Genomic DNA, 22528 nt, shown 5'->3' with positions numbered 1-22528 from the left:
GGTTTGTGTTCCATAAAGAAAATCATGTGATTTGATTTCTTGTCAATATCTCCATCTCCCCATTAATGCCCCCTAAAGGATGCTTGCCCCACCCCGACAAAATTTGCAACACGTCTTTGCATTTTCGTTCAATCCATGTTTTGTTGGTTTATCTTTTATCTGAGATGTCTGTTGGTGTGTGTGTGATGCACACAATGTTTTCCTTTAAAAAAATAAAGACTTTCAGTTTTCTTAGTTATTCATTAAAGTGATCCATATCAGTCAGGTAGATATTATTGAAAAAGAAAAGTGAAGCTGGATAGTTTGACTGTTTCCATGAAATCGGATCTTCTCCTCTTCTAGTAATAGTTTTAATCTTACATTCACTTAACTTTGAAAACCATGAAACGAAAAAGAGTAAGAAATATCGGCTGTCGCGTTTGAAAGGTTGGGATAAGTTAATGGGAAGGGGTGGGTGTCAGTTGCTCACTGTCACACAATCAATACGTGAGGAAGAAGGAACTCACTTTACGCGTTCCTAATGGCTAATTACCCGGACTATGGGGGATTTGCTCCTTAACAGTTGTTCTAAATAATGATGAAAGTGATTATGATGGTCTGAAAGAGGAATCACTGTGCAATGATTATTCGTGAGGGTGTTTTACTAGAAAAAGTTTGGAACTCAGAGTGAATAAAAGTGTCTGGCGGGAAGGAACAAAATGTGAAAACTCAGCTCCGGTGTAATCAGAACGTCCTGTCCCTTTGGAGCACACCTAGCCCAGCCGCCAGGTGAAATCCTGGAAACAAGTTGCCATTCGGAATAATAAGCATGCACGTTCGCTGTGATTAATGTTAAGTATATCTGGATGCTGCTACAAACACGTTTTCTTCCTTTACAGCCCGATGCTGAGTCTAATCATTGTTTTTCTTCATTCTGCAGCTGTACCTTATTTAATGATCTGTTGGTAAGAAATTCAGTGTAAACTTCGTTACCTATTGTACAGCCTAGTCCAGAAATGTTTGGGGAATCAGTATAACCAGAGACGCAACGATGCTGGGAATTCACTTTCCTTTGCTAATGGACTATGTTTTTCAAAAGCCGATTATATTTAACAAAAATTAATTGGAGTGAACAGAGAGGTCCATTTTCGGGTTCTCAGGAAACATCAGTTAGCTCAGATCGCGAGAAGTTTAGAAAACTTCGGACAGGTAGTTAAATAAATCCAAATGAATAGCTGTCTTCCCGAAAATAATATCTGTTTAATTCTGAATGGCATTCTAGAAAATGTGTATATATAGAGAGCCCTCCAGGTGAATAAAATCCTAACACCCACACACACACACATACACACAACTATTACAGACTCCCAGACATAGATAGGTATGCACATTTATTAAGTAAAACTGCGACTTTCTTATGCAAACGATAAGTACAATAGTCTAGTAATGGAGTGGAAGTAAGGAGAGGAGGTTCCACCCCACACTCAGCCGCATATTACCTTGGTCAAGTCACCTAATTTCGCTGTGTCCCCCTTTAATGATCCAGAACAGTGGGCTAATAATGCTACCAACTTGTGCATAGCTCTTTGAGATCCTGTCTTGAGAGGTGCTGTATAAAAGCAAAGTGCCAATACTGGATTGAAATCTGAATTGCTCGCTCAGTCCTTACTCAGTCGAAGTTCTCTTTATAGTCAGGAGGAGTCTTATCCAAGTAGCAACCAAAGGATTGCAGAATAATGAATTATTTTCATTGTGGTTCGAAGGAATTATTGATATCTTAAAGGCACAAGTTACTGATCCTTCTCAAAATCATGGTTTTGTATATAATTCCTTCATTTTTCCTGTTACTTTTAAAAAGAGTATCTTCTAACCGACAATATCAACAAGGCTTTTTCAACTTCTACAGTAAGTCAGACGTATATGTTATTTTAGGGTTGCACATAATGTGTTATTTATATTTAAAGTCGTTTTCTTAGATGTCTTTAGGTACCTTAAGGTTCAGGAGTTACAGTATAGTTACAACTTCAGTATGGTTACACTATCAAATTTGTTAATCTACACCTTTTTGGGGACGTCTGCTTACATGGGAACAAAGGCAAACAGAATTTGATCAAATTCACGCTTATGTAAAATAATAGAATGTAAAATAATAGTCCTTGATCAATATTTGTCTTCTTTGTTTAAAAGTATGTTAAAAATATCCTCGCTCATTTAGCACGTCACCAATCTTAAAAGTGCTCAGATATCTTTTTTGTGATCTCTAGTGCTAAGGACTCACCATAATATTGGGCCCGATCCTATAATCCTTAAGGAGTCAAAACTCCCTAGAGGAGTTTTTCTTTAGTCAGGACTGTAATAGGTACTGTCCATTGTAATGATCTTTTCACCAAAGATTACATAGTGCCTGCGAGAGACTTATGGGGCTGGGGGGTTGCGGGGGATCCAAGCTCCGCTCCAGCTATGTGGAAGCTGTGACTTGTAGTTTTTATTCCCTATACTGCAAATGTCAGTAACATGCAACTTTAGTGCTCTGCAGTTAATATTTTTTGCCCGAGGTCTATTACTAGCATTAATTGTCCCAATAAATTGAGATATAGTGTGCATAATGCAATGTAACAATATGGTTATATTCCACGTGTATGACTTAATTAAGCTATTTGCAGCCTGATGCTGCAAGTCAACGGGTGTGCAAGTGGATTAACAATGTACTGTTCTTGTATCCTCAGGATGGTGCATAATTACTTTACTGACGGTACATATCAATTTTTGATGATTGCAGAACACATGCTCACTTTACCAACAAGCGCTTTAATAACTCTCCATTGTGTTTTTAAAAAGCGTTATTTGGAAATATTTGGAAGTCTCTGCAAACAGTTTTATAGGTTCTTAGTGTGTACTTCAATGGGTCGAGGTTTATACCGGATGTACGTTTCATAAAGCGCAGTGGCTAACACACAGTCCATTCCCCAGACTGAGGGTTTGGAGTTCCCTGATGCCATTAAACTCCGACCCCATCCTCGATCTGCAGAGCTGTCAACTCTGCTTGAGGGAGTGGATTTGATCCCGCTCACTATTTTTGATACAACGTATGTCCACGCAGGAAGATATGGGTCACCTGAAGACCAATACGGAATTAATAATTGAATGGGGGAGGTGTTCACTGGATTTCAACCCAGTCAATGAACAGAGATCTGGGCATCACACGAAGGAGAAGTGTCTGGGTCCAAGAAGGCCCCCTTGATCTCCCTGGTGGGTGGAATCCTGGAGTGGATATGATGTCCAGACACATGCTCCTGAAATTTGCAAACTGAGTAATAGAAATTACAAAACTCGATTACGACAACTCTGACCGGACTCGTTGGCGAGTTCAATGTCTTTGTTAAAAGTAAGATGGCGCCAGAACCGACTCTCCCACCGTGCTGGCTCACAAAGTTTGCCTCTGTTAGGTATGATTTACTGTTTGCATCGGAAGCCAAAGGTAGACCTTGATGATCAAGTGACCTTTCTGCAGTGAACGTAATTTGTCATCCATAATTTTATTGGAAAGATAGGTAGTCATCCATCAGAATGTATTCAAGTGCATTAAACGTTTACATAGGGAAGCTTGTTAAGGTCTTATGCTCAGAAGCTTCTGCAGTAATGCTAACGTTTTAGAGAATCAAAAATCCATCTAGTTTAAAGAGCACCATTTTCTCATGCTAAGCCCATTAAATGAAATTATTCTAAATCTTTTCACCAGGTCCTTGGTTAATATAGGAGCAGCAAGAGATTGAATAAGGTCAACTAAGTTTGGGTGAGTTCTACTTATTTGCCCGTCTCGGAGTCTATTAGAAGTGGAATCATTGTGGTTTCCGTAGTTCAGAAGGTTATTTAAAAACTTAGCTGAATAATGTTTTCTGGGAGTGATTTTCCAAAACCCTCAACAAGTCGGATAGTTCTATTTATTAGAGTAGATTGTAGTTATAAATCACATTGCAATAACTGTAAATCATGCATGACAATGGCTGCCCAGGTAAAATGTTTTAAAGCCCTTTTAGGGTAGAGATCATGAAATAAATCAATAAAAAAATATGTCCCAGTCAGCTTTTCAACAGAACACTACGTTCACTCTTAAAATGTAGAGATGATAGTGTTCCTGTTTAAAGTGTCCTGGAAAAAAAAGTCGATTTGTTCTTGTACCTGAAGCAGGTGATGTTTATGCAGAGACATCTGAATGACAGCAGGAGTGAAGGACAAATCTAATAAAGCCTAATAAACCGTGAGAGTCTAAATGTCATTAAACTTACAAAGATGAGACTCCAAATCACCAAAAAGGTAAATGTCTTCATTAGTCTGATCTCTGAAGACTGTCGAACATTTCATTAATTTATAATTTATGATTGTTTGACAAATATTGAAAAGTATGTAAATATGAGAGGGATAATGTCTTTTCTGCGGGAGATGAGGAAATGACCCAAACTGTACGTGCCTGCTAGATTACACACGAGGTTCCATCTATCTGTTATCAAACTGTGCTTTCCCTTAATACAACATATTGTGCAACTGACAAGTGAAATAGTGCAGATAAACCAATGGTTTAAAACGTAATAAAGACAACAGCCATTTGCATTTTTTACATTTTATTACAAAGGTAATTTACTATGACACATTTCTGAAAGTAATTTATGAAAACATTTTAAAGCAATTATATAATGTATACAGCACTTGGAGGCACAAAAAGTCAGATAAATAATAGCATTATGGATCTTCAGAGACTTTCTGTGGCTCGCACAGGAAAAAATTATTTCGAAAAGAATATTTTACAGGGAAAAGGAGCAGCAGTAAAATATAAAAGCATAGAAATGAAATGCAGAATGATGTAATAAAGAGGAAATGTTACACTACTTCGGACTGGAAGTGCAGCATTATATATCCAAGGAAACAATTTCGTCTTTTCCAGATGACTGAAATCAGCTAATAGCGGTTTTTCCTGAACACTATAGGCAGGTTGGGTATTTTTTTAAGAGAAGAGGCTTTTTGTAATCAATTTTTAATATAAATCACATTTTGTGGGCCACAACTTACCCTGCATGACTTCAGCGGGACCACTGAAGTGAGTTAGGGAAGCAGGACTTGACCCAGTTAGTTCACTCCCTCTGTCCCTCTGAGAAAGACTGTAAACATTACTGTATTAATGGAGGAGGAAGAATGTGGACCCCGTAGTCCTTTCTTGGGCATTATTCCCAGTAAAAATGTTCCTTCGTGTTGACAGGGCCTGTGTACGTGTATTAGGGATGAGAAGTGGAAATTTCAATGGGAATTGTGCTTGAGCAAGGACTGGATGATCCTACCACCACCATTTCGCTCTTTCTATTAATTCATGAAAAATATTAGTGATATTTCCACACTCTACCCCTCCCCCTCTGCAATTAAAGGCTTATCCTGCCCCATTGAAGTCAATGGGAGTTTTGCCATTGATTTCAAGAGGAGTAGAATTGGGCCTTCAGCCAGAATGCAGTAACATTCATTAATCGTGAAAGTAGTATATATTTTTTCTGATTTGGCCTGTTAAATTATCTGTGTGATACTTATATCATCGTTATTTTACAGTTTAGCAAACAATAGATTTTCGCTCGTTATCATTAAAAACAACAGAAGACACAGAAACATCGAAATATCGGGATTAAGGATTAATATTTTCTTCCAACAAACGTTATGGCTCCAGGTTTTGCTTTTTTTCCCAAAACCTTGAACAAGAAATTGTAACATTATCAGTAAAGATTTAAAAACATATCGCATGAAACTTTATGTCATATATTCAAAGACATCCAATAAACAATAATTTATGAAGCTAAGTTTTGTAAAAGATTCCAGCATTCCACAGAACATCTTACGTGGGTTTTTTTCCCTTCTATTTGCATAAAGAGTGCCCTTTTGACAAATGCAGCTATAACAAGCTTGTAAAATAAAACAGAAATCTCAACTATTTCTCAGATCTATAAGGTTGTTTTATTCCAAAATCTTGCAAATATTTCAGTAGTGCGTGTTAGAAGTTTCACTGAAAGACCCCTGGCAGAGTTGATTACCTACTGTGAGACTTACTGCCACAGACCCTTTTCACCAGACATATTAAATCTCTTACCCTAAGAAAACAGGCACTTGTCACAATTGAAATCCGATTTATGGGATAGCAGTATGTAGCAGTTTAGGGAACCTTTTATTTTACCTCTGAGTCCTTCTAACTGTAAATATCTACCACGTCTTTCTCCCAGAGGTCTTATAAAAGCTTTAATAACTGAAGTGATTTCAAAGTTTATAAGGGCTGCCTTCCAAAGAAGTATGTCTGTATGTTTGCACTGCTAAACTGCCATCCAACTTCAGAATTCCAGGAGGGGGGAAAAAAACTATTGACATTTCTTGTCCATTTTTCGTGAATTGATATTTCAAAGGAATAGTCAGCAGGTGATTCCACTTTTACCTCACTGTTGTACACTTTTCCTTATGGCAATATAAATATTAGAAATGAAGAAAGCTGGAATGGTCCCAATGCACATACACTCCGCTCCTCTGGGAAACTGGAGCATATCGGGGAAAAGATGAAGCTGGCATGTACTTTCAGTTATTTTAGCAACCGGACCCTAAACAAATTCCAGTTGAGGTTAGTTGTTTTTCTGTAGCCCAAAATTCGGAAGGGTCGATGCTGCTGTAGGAAGGCCAGGACTTGACCGTATTTCTACAGAGGGACAGTTGTATCACTGACTGGTCCATCCTCTGAAAAATATATGGTTGCATTCAGACCAATATTTATTTATTTACTTTATTTGATGAACAACACCCCCACCGCCTTGAGGACCTCCTAGAAGAAACTTTACCTTAGGTTTCCTTAACATTTTGAAGTCATTTCAATAAACAAACAAACCTCACAAATCTCATCTCAAAATTGGGTCGTTTTCTATAGCCTGATAAACAGTGCATTATTTTCAATCACAGCCTGGAATGAGCCCTCACCTTTTCCTGTAATGGAATTCGTATGTAATGTGTATTCTCTCATATTACACACACATATTCTCATATTATCACGTAAAGGTCTTTTTGGGTGCAGTCCTTCAATGGCACATTTGTGAATTTGTGGGTTAACAGCTGTCAACAGTTGAAAAGTGGCAAAAAGTTGCATTTACTTTAAAGTCCTACGAAAGTGATGAAAGAAGAAAAGGGGAGGCAAGGAAGAAAAAATTCATTGTCATGACAATTGATAGTTTCTGAAATTCACAAGTTAGTAACGTCTAATTAAGGTTAAAAAAATGCTTCTGATGTGTCAACTCTAGTGGGCAAACCAATCGATTAGTAATAAATGGGGACAATGAAAGGGCTCCATTGTTTTCTGTTAAGCAATTCATAAGTGACCCCGTTTATATCTGAAGAGCCATGTTTTGATGACTTATAGTATATGCAAAAACAAACTTTCCCGCGGTGTTTTGGGGTTGGGGTGTCTGTGTGTGTGTGTGTGTGTGTGTGTGTGTGATGCTTTTCTTTCCAAATAGCCAGATGATTTTAAAAAGAAAAACACAGAGAAATGATAAATCGTGTCGCATAGCTAATGGCTGCAGGGCGCGTTTACCAATTCATAATCATTTATTCTTGGTGATGTATGACCCTTACTCTTAAATCTCAAAAGCTTCTATTTGAAGGTGTAAATAGCTTCCCCCCTCCTTGCAGTAAACCTTACTGCATTAGCAGTGATTGATCTGCTGTACAATTCGTCCCAGAGTGCTATTTTAGAGGGGGAACACTGGCTTTTGGAGATTAACTGGGGAGTCTGTTACATATTAATGAACCTAGGAGATATACTAACGTTTTGGTAATTTAGTTATTTGTGTCTATAGCTTTCGCCGTTATTTTCTCTTAGACCCCCGCGGTTGTTACACATCGAATTAAAAAGTGGTCCTTTAGCATCATTTTTTCAGCGGCAACTAAACGCCATTTAATGTGAAAAACAAATGTTGACTTGTCTCTTGAAGGAAGTGTGTTCTTGGCAAGACATCAAAGTGTTTTAAACTGTATTAGAAGATTTTGTTAGTTTGTTACCCTGAGCCCACGGTAATGTAATAAGATAACCTCTTGGTGTTTGAGAAAACCCATCAGAAAGGGGGGAAATGGTATTATGATGCGCTGGCTGCAAATATGCCTAAATTTACTTGGGATTATAGTTCTATCAGAAATGCGATGGCAGCTGTTGGCTAGGATTAAAAAGTTGATTAATGTGCTAATTAATAATAATCGATAGATGCACTAATACTCTCCCTGCAACTCACATGTTAGAATTAGGAGTGAAAAACTTCTAGCTCACCCTCTAAGGTATATCATACAAAGAAGTCAGTTTAATATGAGTTCTGTTAAACCATTGCTTTTTATGAGGCAGACAGATAAAATGCATCATCTTTCCTTGGGAATGTTTGACTGTGGTATATCAGATACAGAACACACTGCACGTGTTCAGGTTTAAATTGCACAAGGCTGAAGCTGTGGTTTGCTGTAGCAATAAAGAAAGAACAAACGTGCAATAAAAAATATTGTTAAGGTCCAGAAATTAACCCCGCCTATCCCCCAGGCCCCCTTCCCATTCTTAGTTCAATAGCAGAGCAATGTCCAACTCCTACGTGGAAAAATATGGGGTTCTAGAAAATTTGCGGGAATTTTAGAAATTATGAGGTTCTGCTTCCCATCAACTTTTACAAAATAGAGTTAATTATATTCGAAGGCCATTAATAGAGACTGCTCCGATATTAATTAATTCCAACAAAAAACACCACTCTATAAAACAGGTTTTGCCCTGATGTGACTTATGAACACAAAAAAGCCTGACGTTCCCGCAGTTATAACAGGTAGGTTAAAATACCGTGTATGCCTAATATGTACAAGATTGACACATTTTATACCCCATTTATTGCTGATGCACAAATATTTAAACACAGCTCCCCAAAGACGTCTGTTGAGAGCAGGGAACAGCTACAAAAGTCAAATACAAATGGCCTTATTTTTAATCGAAGCAAATATGTTTATCTCCGAGTATTATGTCAAAAAGTTAAGCATTTGTTTAGAACAAACTCAAGAAGCAACAGTCTTCGCAAGAACTTTTTCTGAAGAACAAAGTGATCATGGGCTACTTGGCCAGTTGGCTAGGAAGGAACTTTTGTTTTCTTGGGCGATTTATGTTCTTTATAAATATGTGGTTTGGAAAATAAAAAGAGACTTGAAAACGTTGTTACAATGAAAAAGGACAAATTAGAAGACATTTTCCGTGATCAAAGGAGGAAGAGAAGCGAGTATGGGTATTCAAAAAGCTTGACTTATTCAGACAACTCCTTTGGAACAGAAGGGCAACAAGCGTGTCTTACATTGAAAAGGCGCCTCTATTCAGAGTGCAGGTGCGAAGTGGTGTGGCACATTCTGCCACATTATGTAAAGGTTGTTGGAGATTAGTGTTCAGACTTAATAACTAAAGCGCTTGATTTACATTGGAAAAAAGCCTCCTCATCCGTGAAAGCAAAATAATTTAACGCGTGATCATTTCGAGTGCTGCTGATATCCTAATACTTGCATTGTTCTCTGCAAAGTACTAGAGGAGTGAGGATTGATTCTTTGGGAACCTATCATTTACAGCCACTGAACTCTGCTCAGAACTGGAGGTCTGGAGGGAAGATAAAAGAGGGACATAAGAGAAAAGTTTCACATTTGAATAAAGAAAACACTATGAATGTGGCACACACACACACACACACACACACACACCCTTTCTCCTTCTCCCTATCTGCACACAGTGTAATCTGTCAGGAAGGTTGGTGCTAGCAAGGATTTGGATTGAAATCCAGACTCTTAAGAAAAGAATCCTTCCACTCCAACTTAACAATTATTCATATTTATGTAAATGTCATTAGTTAATGCAACTTTCCATAAAAAGATAATCAGGCAAGAACAGTGCATAGGTATTACCTTAAATTCATTGGCTCTTTTTGTTTCATTCATATGTTAATACACGTGATGCAGCAAACTCTGTGCCAGGGAGGGGGAGGGGGGAAGAAAATAAATTAAAAAAAACAAACAAAAGAAAACCCCGAAAAACCACAAAAGGTCTAAGTTTTTATTGTGACATCAAGTGTTGTTATATATATTGGTGGTTTGGATTTCCCTCTTAGTCTAGCAGCCAGTTAGCCTTGCTGGATTGTTATTCCACAAAGTTTTTCTTCTTGTAGGTATTAATTTTAAACATTAAAATCTTATGATCTGCCAAAAATTTCATGAATGAGTGTGACCCTTTGGTATACAAATATGCTGAACACCCATTTCAGAACTATCAGCGATAAAGTATCGTTTAATAGGGTACGTATCAATAATAATTGCAATACCTTCCCCGCCCCCCTTTTAATATAAGCATTTTATGGGCATTTCCATAAATTCTATATAAGAATAAAGGCTATAATGGGAACAAGGTGAGAAAGCTGTTAACCATTGTTTCATGAAGAAAAGGTCGTAAGTCAGGCAATTGGTGTCTGACCTGTCAGGATAAGGTATAAAGGCTTTATTCATGCAGTCGCTCACAATTTTCTCAGCTCTCACAAAAGTGTTTTTATGATTCTGTTTTCTTACCTCGTTCCTTAATTAAAAAGCTGAATGATTAGAATAGCACCTGCATAATGTCTGGACGACTGCTGCATACTAATTCAAGAGTCTTTACATCTAGTAATTATAACATAAAATCAGAGATTGAATAAAACAGAAGGATTTTGCCCCTAAAGCCCTGCTAATCCCCTTTTAAAAGAGTCTGCTGAAATAATTCAGAACAGTTTCCGGAAGTTGGATTACCGACTCTTTTTTGACTATTTACAATGAAATGATATTTCACACTTAAAGGAGTCTCTGTATTTCTACAACATTTTTTTTAAGTTCTCCTGTTTTTTGGACAATAAAAATCAACTGACTCTTGATTCTTTTCGTACCTAATGTTTTTTCAGCAATTTTTGCTAGTGAGCCTCAATTTTACCAACTATTGAAAAAGACTGAAATAGCCTCAGATGTAGAGAACAAAAATTTCCTTTGTGAAACTCCAGATTTAACCATTTTATTCAACACTTCAATACTCAAGCCTTCCCATAATTACATGATATAACACAATTCAAGTGGGTCACTCTAGCTTTAAAAAATTAACGAAAAACAACATTTTTGATAAAAGCTAACAAAAAACACGTTAAGAAGCTAGATGTTTTAATACAGAGAGTTTTCATTTCTTCTCTAATGCCTTCATAGTGAACATAGAAACATATAGTTCAAACAAATACTGAAACTGTATGACTGATCAAAAGTTGTAAAGTATTTTGACTTTCACAAACATTGCTTTTAACCTGTCAGAGCTGTCAGGTATATAAAATCGGATCTATAGGTTGTCATTTTATAAGGACTGGCACCTAGAAAGGCAGTCAAACGTCAGTGGAATGTTGGAATATAATCAGGATGTGTTGTTAACCATTAATTACTACATACACGGAAATTGTTGTTTAGAGATTATGCTAAATTCTTACATGGCTTATTTTAGAAACAAATGTTTACCTAGCGAAGCATATATGATGGATTCAGTTTTTATATGTTACTAGACTGATCACACTTTTTTAGCTTTGCTAAGCCCATACTCCATAATTATAAATTTTAGAGTCAATGTACAGTGCACATTAGAAATAAAATGGTCCAAAACAATAATGTGACTTAATAATGGCATAATCTTATTGGTAATGGTTGCATTAAAATAACCTGAAGTTGGTACATTTTTACTAAAAATGTTGCTTCATAAAAAGAGGAAATACACTAGAAATGTATTTTAATACAAGTAATGAGGATTGTCCCAATTAAAGTAAAACCTGTCTGAAGCTAATATTTACTTTTCCAATAGCTTACTCCAAATTTACAGTAGATAAATATTGCTGGCTAATACAAACAAGAGGTGCAAGATCACTTCCTGACACATATTTAGCTTTAAGCGTCTAAGAGGTTGAAACAATTCAGTCATGCACCAAAACTGTTTCCATAAACTGTTGCCATAATACATACACTCCTTAGGTAACGTGTTGTTATTACTGTGAATATTGTCCTTCTAGTTTAATTCCGCAAAGCTTTTAAACCATCCACAAGAAAAAACTACTAAAGTTTCATTCAACTATAGAAACTGGGACTTTTGACTAAAAGCTTTAATTGGTTAACAGGCCCCATTATCATCATGAGAACAATGTGCTTTTGTTGGGTCTTTAAATATGTTTAGACTTTAGAAACATATAGTCTTCTTTCTTGTTCATTTATTTTAATGCACTTTAATTTGTACCCCAGGTATACTATTCAGCGTGCAACATCCTAAAAAAGTTGTAGGGTGCAAATAAACCAACTTATGGTCCAGAGGTTCAGTAAAGTTGGTGCCTCTTCACAAGTCATGTGGGAGATATTGGGAACCCGACTCCCTTCCCACAGCAACATAATAATCGATTTCTCATAATTTTTATTTTATGTTCTCACAACACTTCAGACTTCTGTCGTGATCCGCTTCGCAGCCTACCACGCGTTTTGCTGAACCATGTTGATTTTTTTTCAGCTTGCAAAATATAACGAGAATGGATCAGAGTGAAAATGGTCTTCCGGCCATGTGGTATTCATGGCATTTGCTGCACTGACATACGTTCAAAGAATAACGTATGTGTAATGCATATAGATTTGATATGTTTCAGACACCTACTTCTGTATAATGTAGTGGACAATCATGCAACAGCGATCGCTTTACAAAATGCTGTCCAAAGATGGTACTGTGTCAGTAGGGAAAGTACTGACATATCTGTCATGTCTAAACTATTCTTCATAGGCTAGCAGCATTGAGAAACGATAGACATGTAAGAGGCAGGCATAAAGGCTTCACTTAAATGCTTGACTGGATACCTGTGAGCTGAGGGTTAAGTAATTGGATGCGTAAACCTAACAGTTATAAATACACTTAAAAACCATCTTTTTAATTGTAATACATTTAAGTGCGATGTTCCAAAGAGGCAAAATGATCAGCAAACCAATATTTATGGACAGCTCCGTGGGGTTAAATGAAGTGTATTTAACAGTATGCAGAGCCTAGTTTTCATGTCCCTTCATCTAAGTGATATAGGTGTGGAAACTGTGGTCTTAGTTTATTTAGTTTACTGATTCATATTTCTAATCTTCATTTCCTCGACATACAAACGTTCTTTTGTTAAATGAATGGTCTTTAATTAATGCACTTGCACAATGCAGGAGCTTGCATGGGGATCGATGATAGGAAGCAACAGGGGATGAATCCCTCCAAAATGGTTTGTCAGCACTGAGAAAGAAAAGGCAATGTCTATAAAAGGACCACTAATAATGCCCACACGTCTCTCACCATGTTGTCTAAGGGGACATTCCATCCCTTGTTGACTACAGTCAAGTGTAATAACTACATGTCTTCCCTCAATCATTATAGCCCACAGAATTGTATACTTTAATTAGCATGTACTGTTAGCCCTCTTTTTTCTTTTTGTGCCAATTTTGTCATCTTTTAAAATCAGTAAATTTTCTTTCTTTCTTTCTTTCTTTCTTTCTTTCTTTCTTTCTTTCTTTCTTTCTTTCTTTCTTTCTTTCTTTCTTTCTTTCTTTCTTCATATTCAAAGGTATTCTTTATTGACAACATTCCTGCCACAAAAAGCCAACTGTATGTCATCTCTGTGTTAGGCAACTTTAAAGTTTTGGTTAAAAGATAAGCCAATGCGCATGCGCAACACTCAATAAGCGGCACGAGGACAGCTACAGTATTCGCATAGGAATGATGCATCATTCATAACTGGAAGAATAAGATTTAAAATGTCAAGTTTAAAAAACTCCGAGAATCCTCAAGAGGTGCTAAACTCTGCAACGTACGAAATGCAGTTTATGGGATATGCATATCAAAACAACTTACCTTTAAATTACTTTAAATGATTAACTAATTTCAACTCAGTAAAAAGTGATCCACATACTCTTGAGGAAGCTTATAAAAAGTGCATGTGTAACAATGATTCCATGTTGTGCAGGGATTTCTCTGAATAAAAGAATGCATTCATCATCGATAGTTAGAAACAGCATTTTTTTGTGGTAGGGCCCTAATTAGTAACTATTTGTTATTTTCAAGCATATTAATGAAATCCAAAATTAAGAAATCATTTTGAAGGAGTCTATGTGCAGTTGTAATGATAATCAGCGGAGATAAAGAAAAGAAGAGGAGTTTAATTATAAGGAACTCAATGACACAAGTTTTTGAATTTTCCCTCTGACCCTCTGTCAATATTTAAAGTATAATTTATTATAGTTAGTCTTGAAGTTTCAGGTGTAAAGAATGCTATCTTGAGAGTCTAGTCAAAGAGTTTTTATAAAAACTAACCAATATAATTTCCATTAAAACTAAAATAATTAGCATGAAGCTATATTAGAAACCAACAGAAACTAGGCATCGCTGATCGATTATATACTAATTTAGTAGGATGTCTGCAATTACTATTTAACCCAAATTCATAATAGAAAGGAAAAAAAGATGCATACATAGTATCTTTTATAAATGACGCAGTATAACGGATACAAATATGTACTTAAAATGTTCTTTGTAAAAAAATGACAGAATTGATACTTTTATAAACATTGTCTGTAAAAATAATTCAATTACTTAACAAATTTAAAATAATATTTTCAAACACATAAAACAAAATTACTTCAGCACTAAACGTGTGCTGAAAGGCAAACATAGATGATAAAGAGTCTGGAAAGATATATAATATTCCAACATTTTAATTGTTTTGACGAGTTACATTTTACGATACATTTGTGATCATTATATTTTCCCTTAAACATATAAAAGAGAGGATCTTCACTGCAGTTTTACTCAGTCTTTACTTAGGCAAACTCCCATTGAAATCAGTAGGAATTATTAGAATTACAGGATTGGGCTCACAGAATTCTGAAGCAGCTAAAATAAAAGTACACTGATGACTTACAACTTCAGGGGATTCTTTTTACAAAAAAAAGTATTTAATGATCTGAAAATTTAAAACTCCTAAATAAACCTTGAGCAGGTCATTATATAATCGCACACTGTAATGTTTATAAAATGAAGATACAAAGAGATGCAGTTCGACTGTCTTTACACTTACTGACAATAAAACATGGAAACATATGGAAGCCATCGGTTTTAATGCGTAACAATTTCGGTACATTGCAGTATATACATGCTTAATAGGTATCCCGAATGTTAAAATTATCAAAGCCTTTACTCTTAAGTGTATGCTGTTGCATTCATTATACTGGAAAGAAAATGCTTGCTGCTTACATAGTAGTGTTAATGAAACACTGCATTTCTGCTTTTTCACAAGAATTGCATTCCGTGCAGCAAATGTGTAGGAATAATTTATTGGACAGAAAAGTTCAGGAGATAAAATGCAGAAATGGACATCGTTTAAAACTGAGAACTATAGAGCAGTCAGGACATACATACACCTATATATATATATATCTATCTATATCTATACACAGATAGAGATACACATAGACACATACACATACATACGTCTGTATGCATATACATATGATGATATAGTTTGCCATTTTCTGTATCCTCTCTGCTCCTAGAGTTATCTTTAAAAGTTCGATTCTATCTCTTTAGAAACGGTTTAAAGCTAACGGGCAGGGTGAGTTTGACAGAAAGGAGAACAAATCGCTGACAAAGAACCTTTTACGTTTCATCAGCGTTGTTAGGACGACAAGCAGGAATTTCTCAGATAATAACTCCCACTTCAAAGATTTCTCAGCTCAATAGAAATTGGACCATCCTTTTTATTCAACCACAAGGGCTGGCACTAAAGACGACTCAACTGTTTGAATTTTTTCGTCGTGTTTATTTTTCCCCTATTCACTAGGGTACTTGGATAAAATAAACAACAAGACAATTACTGGAACAGGACTTCTAACTTTCCCGGGACCATAACCCATCGGCCATGGCCTCAGCCATGCGGATGTCAAGTTCTTCATCCCTTCAAGCACTTACCACTTTCCAAACCTGCCACTATCCCTGTCCCCTTGGGCTGGGGCTTCCTCCACAACAGCTTCTAGTCAGGCCTTTTCCCTATTTATTTTTCAGGGAATATTGAGATGATCCAAACGTTCTTATTTACCTTCCTAGATACACCTTACACCATTAGACTAAGAAACCCCAAGTGTCCCTTTACTTTCCCATCCTAACTTCACTGTCTGGGGACTGGAGAAGGGTGGGGAAGGAGGACACACAATGTATTTTTTTTACACTAGAGACATTTTTGAATGGGGATGTTTGATCGTTTGGGTTCTGAAAAAAAATATGTCAGCTGGTTAGAAATGCTCATGTTCTGAAGAGAGTTAGCACTAACCCAGAATATGTACATGCCCTTTATTGGCAGTCCCTCCTTTTGGTATAATAACTTCAGTGCAAAAATGCCATACCAAACCCCACCTTAGGGTGAAAGCAAACAAAAACAATCTGTTAAAGTGTATTAGGCGGAGGAAGTATATTTCTGACGAAGAGCAGATTGACTGTATTAAGCTAGCATGAAACCAAAGGTCAGTGCAAATGTATCTTAATAGACTGTCTCAAATGGAGTGTGCCTCCTTTGAAGGCCGCTTGCTATTGCTCTCCTCATTACCATAGCGATCCTAACGTGGCATGTTGATGCACCATAAAACTCACACTTTCAACCCCAAAATCAGACCCTTTGAACAACCCGAGCTTGATTAGACCTTTCTCCTTTTCTTTTCCCCCTTAAAAACCATTTCCTTGCCTTTAGAAACTCGCCATCAAATCCCAAACGCATTCTCTGACCAAGGCAGAAAGCAGAAACAAAAGTGAGCTGACGCGACGGTTCAAGCGGGCCTTTTCTTCCTGACATTCTTATCCATTTTTATTATGATCTGGAACAAGTGCCCATTCGCGTGGGTTTTGTTTACCGGAAATTAAATGAAAATGATTTAGTTCGCGTCAAACAAAAATATATACTTGTATACACAAGAAAAAGGGCCTGTTAGACGTAAATATTATGTCCTTAATGAAAAGTCTGGACGGGCTCCAGACTTTGCCTTTCACTATTTAAGTATGACTTGCCTATTGCCATAGAAATCCTAACTTACCATGAAGATTCACCCTTGCGAAGAAATACTTCTTTGTGCGAGCTTTCTTTGATGTCTAAGGCATAAGATTCAGGCTTTCAGCTGCGTCTGTCTAGATTACCTTGAGAGCAACGGGGTAGACATCTGTAACAAGCAAATGAAAAATTAAAGGTGATTAGCCTTCACATCCAAACACTTATGTAAATAAAGAAATAAAGAAATAAACAGATCTCAAGACAAGATGGAAACACCCTCTCCTTTCGCAGATGGCTTCCATACCTTTTAATTTCCACGGTATACGTTTCATGGTTTGAATAGTCAGTTGGGAACAATCATTTTATAGTTTATATTGTTGATAACTACAATAGTTTATTTTTTAATTTGCCTACCTAAATCATTAGGTATATGTGTATACGTATTCACTTATCGTGTTTCCATTGTTTGCAATGCTTGCTAAATTAACAAGCAGCATCCGAACAAAGTTGTGTAGGTTCAAATACGTAGACGTTAGTGTCTTTGGAAGAAAATAAAGACGCCCCAGAAGGATGATGATTAGGTTGTTGATCCCTTTCAGAACTGTCCAGATTTTTTTTTTCTCCGTGGGGCCACGTAACACTAACCCGTTACCTGACTCAACAGCTCGTAGGGGGTTTTGCGCAAAATTTGAAAAAGAATGATTAGATCCGCCACTCTGTCTGCATTTAGTACGTCATAGAAACCACTTTCGGGAAATCGTATTGTTTATTTGCCTACGCTATGTGGTATTTTTAAACATAATGAATGAATGAATTAAAATTGTACCTGTAGGCAGTTTCAAGTTACTTAGTGCCAAAAAAATCAGTGTTGTTTTTATCCCTAGGAGTGACTCATGTAGGTTCGGGGAGATTATAGTTTTAGGTTCTTAGATACGATGAACATTCTAAAACCATTTTATTTTGTTTTTACAAAATTTATTATGATGATGATGATGATTACAAGACAAATGTTGTGCGTTCTAGACAAGACCAGCACTGATTTTACATGATTCATTCAGAGAAATTGACAACTCACAAGTCCTTTTGGACAGTCCCAGCTCCTCTGGATTCAGCACAATGACGTCACCCATAACAGTTCACCCCCACCCCCCGCGCAAGAACACGGATTTTCGTCCTCCCAAGAAAACACAAAACCCCACAATTCAACAGGAATGACACTTTCAAGGGGTGAGGAGAGAGGGAAATATGTTTATGTGTCATGTCTAGTGTAAACTAAAATGGACAATTAATCATTAAGCCACCCTTGGCCCATTTTATTATTATTATTATAATTAGTGACAACTGGGAGTGGGAATATTTTCCTGCACCAGGAAAAAGTATTGAGATTCTTTACAGATAAGTCCGCTGAATTGGTTACTTAATCAAATAATTGAATTGATCGATTTCATACAATTCGGTAACAAATAATAGTGGTGTAGAGAGAGAGAGAAAGAGAGAGAGAGAGAGAGAGAATAGGGGGCTAACAAAACTGTCAGTAAACCTCTATCACAAGATACCATCGACAATAAAACCTGTACAGCTAGAAATCCGAATTAAAACACTTTGGTTCGTTAATACACAAGATGTTGAAAATCGATGAGTTTGTAAACATATTAGAACCAGACGACCAGAGGAGTGTGTAAAAGGATGCAAAAAGTAATGAGGACGAACTGAAGTTGCCTTCGCGTGTGCTTAGTACCATAAATACAGTTTGTAACAAAGACCTGTTTAATTTATTTTACAAGGTATCTTCTCTTCAGAGGCCATATGCCAGGACAGCGCCTCTATCTCTTTTTATTCCCCATGTGTGGTGCGCACATTATCTATGATCCCCTCGCATAAGATTGTTCCCTCTACTGTGGCAGTCTTGTCTTGGTACAGTGTTTCTGCATCGCAAAGGTAGCAGAGTAACAAGAGGAGACCATTCGATGAGATCCAGACTGCAGACCGTGTGAGCGATCTGTTTATTGTTTTATTTCTAATAACTGGGCCTGGGCTCACAGTTCGTGTAAGAAGACTCTCCTGGGTTAGGTGACGGAGAGTTACTGGGAGGAGTTGGGATGCCACTGCCCCCCGAGCTCTGACACACGTACCATTCACTCAGGTTAGCTGCAGTTTGCGACGATGCTACTGGCTCTGCGTGAGAACAGGAAGCAGGAGGGTCCCGGCCGGAGTCCGAGGAGGGAGACACCAGGGAAGGTGTGGAGGACTCGTAGCCTGAACTCGGAGGAGGGGATTTGCAGTGCACTTTCATGTGTTTCCTCAAGGAACTAGGGTGGGTGTAGGACTTGTCGCAGCCTCTCACTTTGCAGTTGTAGGGTTTGTCGCTGGTGTGCACGTGAGAGTGCTTCTTCCTGTCACTGCTGTTGGCAAATCGTCTGTCACAGCCTTCGAATTCACATTTGAATGGTTTTTCTCCTGAAAGAATGCAATTAACGAGTACATACGTTAGTAAAATGGGTGGTAGTGTTGGGGGAGGAGAAAGGGGGTTCCTTAGGGTTTTAAAACATGAAATCCCTCAGCATGCTCCTGTGATTTAAACCTTCCAAATAGCCCCTCTACACTAATCTCCAATTTCATTGTACAGACAGATAAAGAGGTGTGCTTTAAAAGACGATCTGAGGAATATATTCGAATAGAATTTAGCATAGGTGCAAATATTTTTAAATCTGAACCTTACATTATTTTTTCAAGATTCCATTCTTTTTCGCACGCACACATAACACACACACACACACACCATTTTCACTGAAACACCAATTCACAGTTCTCCTTTCCCCTTTAGTCTAAATTGTTTGTTAAAGTGGGATTTGTGCAAACCACAAAGAAGTCGGGGAAGGTACAACCCAAGTGCAGTTGCAGGCTACATGTAAACAATGCGTGCTCTGTCTGTCACAATTCAGTGTTGTGCACGGGAGTGGCCAGAAATTACATGAAGTTCATTTCTCACACTCCCAGAGGTGCACGTGGATATTTTGCTCATGGCCTTACTAAATCCCAGCTGCTACAGTATATTTTTATATTGACTACGATCATAGGTAGCGTTTATGAATATAGATTGATTTTTTTTTACCGCATGTTATCTTGCCAGGTTTAAAGAACAGAGCCGTCTTAAAAGCAGGCTGACTGTGAGAGCCAATATGATGTAGCTTCAATGTTAAAGTGACTAGGCCAGTGCCAGTTGCTGTTGTTAGGGTAAAACTCTTTCACCGTACAAACATATGCAGTAATGGAGGAAATTTAAATCAGGATTAAATCTGATGGCAATATCAGAAACATATACGTGTTTAGAAAAACAATCTTGCTGGTTGAGTACTGCGAGAGGTTAACCTAGGGTTTTCTATACAAAGTATAGTGTATGATATATGAGGCGTGCTTTCAAGGAAATGCGCCAAAGACAGTTTCAGCATTAAATTATATTACTTCCCCACAGATTATTCTACCTGATAATACACAACTGCAAAACATGTACGCAAAAGGAGCACGAACTTTCTATTATCAGAGGTATGGGAATATTGGTGGGTTTTTAAAAAAAAAAATAACAGTAAATTATATTAGCTTGCAAAAGAAGCCCCAAAATATAACTCTGAATTTATTTGGATTGGATGCTCAAACAAAGCCACTCTGCACACCATCATGGCGTACTTGGTCAAGAGGATTTAGCATGTATCAATATTTTTGCACGTTGTAATTACTAATTTATGAATGACGCAACCTTTATTATATTCCATTTTTGACACAAAATCGTCCTTTAATACATTAAATATCAGCATTGTAAATATTTAATGCAATTGCACTTTATAAGAGTGGGCGGAGGAAAGCTCCATATTTAAAGTAAGTTTCTTTCAGTGACTTTAAAAGCAATAATCAAGGACGATCTCTCACATACGGTAGCACTAACATTTGAATTGCAAACTAGTAAATATCTGGCATAATTATATACAAGTTCTAAAAAACATGATCACTGACGAAATGGTGCAACTCAGGCGCTGCAACAAAATATTTTCTCGCTCTACATATATGTATATATTCCAACTACAGTTTCACGTAAGGAAACAGTTTGACCTTCAGCATCTTGAGCTGCGACAACAAATCAAGGATATTAGTGTAGTACAAGCAAGCAGTAAGTTAGGAGACCCCAGGGAAAGCCATCCTCATAAACATCGTGAATGTGCAAAGTGAGTTACATCCAGGTAAAATTGGGCTGCTTCCTCATTTTTCAAGTGTTGAAAAATGTTTAACTTCGCTTAACCTCTCTGATATAGTAATTAAAAAGCCTCTTCATACAATCAGGTATCATCAACTCAGAGATTGAAAAGGGCAACGTTTTCTCATCTGTCTGGTTTGCATTCTTTGAATGCCTCAGTAACTAGCAGCAATGCAAATATTTTTAAGTGTTCCCTTCTAAAGAGAAGGTTTTTTATATGTGTAAACATTTATACTTCAGGAAAAGGCCATTTTTAAACGTCCTGCATTTGGAAGGCTACATGTAAAAAGTTATAAAGGCTATCGAGAAGCCAAGAGTCTAGACCGCCATTTTAAAACCACACTTGTAGCTGTGCAAAACTGTTCAGTGACATTCAGCTTCTTGGAGATTTTGATATAATCCCCCAACTCTGAGAGTGGATTAAGGTATTTACAAAATCCTCACGGGGGAGGGGAGTAGCATAAAATTGTGACTAGTAGCTCTATCAATTAAAAGTTAAAATGCATGTGTGTCGCTGGGAATAGAGTTTCCAACCTCCCACTTTTCACTAGTGTTCCTGGCCAGCTTAAAGGACAGGAAAATGAATTCCTCCCATCTCTACCTGTTCCCTGTTATTATAAATTAGATAATAAATATAATTTAATCGTGAAAATCCCCAAATCGCAAGAAATCCACCCAGTTTCCCAGACTCAGGGAAATGCAGTCATTAATATTTGAGAAGGCAATTATTTTCCTGTTGAATTCAGAACTGTCTTCATGAATAATTTGTACAAAGTTCTATTACAGTTTCAGAAACATTTTGTTTTTGACAACTTCTGGGTGTTGGATAGAAACGACTGAATCGTAAAGGCCCTGCAGGATTTTTCAGAATGCAGCAATTAGTCATTGGGAAAGTTAAAGTGAAAAGTATGTACGTACGAAATTACGTTTAATAAACCCAAATCTACGATTCCCTGAACCTAGGATACCCTGAACCTGCTTCTCTGATGTAGGTCAATTTCCCTAAGAATTTAACCATTTTCTGCTTCACAGACTTCAAACAGTGAGGCCGTTAAAGAGCAGTAAAAGTTTGTTTACTTAAGAAAAACACTGTCATTAAGGGATGAGCTATCCCATTTAATGGTTCTACCTGTTCTGAACTAACAAGAAGATGGCT

General features: G+C 37.2%; 1 protein-coding gene across 14 annotated transcripts in view; it reads right to left on the bottom strand.

The window, feature by feature from the left end:
• Positions 1-22528, bottom strand: part of ZIC4 (Zic family member 4) — a 253927-nt gene that overhangs the window by 216020 nt on the left and 15379 nt on the right. For 5 of the 14 annotated variants that reach the window (XM_074963807.1, XM_074963810.1, XM_074963808.1 and 2 more), the window contains one exon: positions 18317-19583. In XM_074963807.1, the coding sequence (XP_074819908.1) occupies positions 19144-19583 (440 nt within the window). In that variant the 3' untranslated portion in view covers positions 18317-19143. Of the gene's footprint in view, positions 1-14833; positions 17296-18312; positions 19584-22528 lie in introns of those variants that run through there. The other 9 variants (XM_074963802.1, XM_074963803.1, XM_074963804.1 and 6 more) reach the window with 6 other exon arrangements.

The sequence above is a fragment of the Natator depressus genome, chromosome 9 (genome assembly GCF_965152275.1).
Source record: "Natator depressus isolate rNatDep1 chromosome 9, rNatDep2.hap1, whole genome shotgun sequence".
Classification (NCBI taxonomy): domain Eukaryota; kingdom Metazoa; phylum Chordata; order Testudines; family Cheloniidae; genus Natator; species Natator depressus.
The sequence above is the reverse complement of the archived record's forward strand: the minus strand, read 5'-3'. Positions and strand labels throughout refer to the sequence as shown.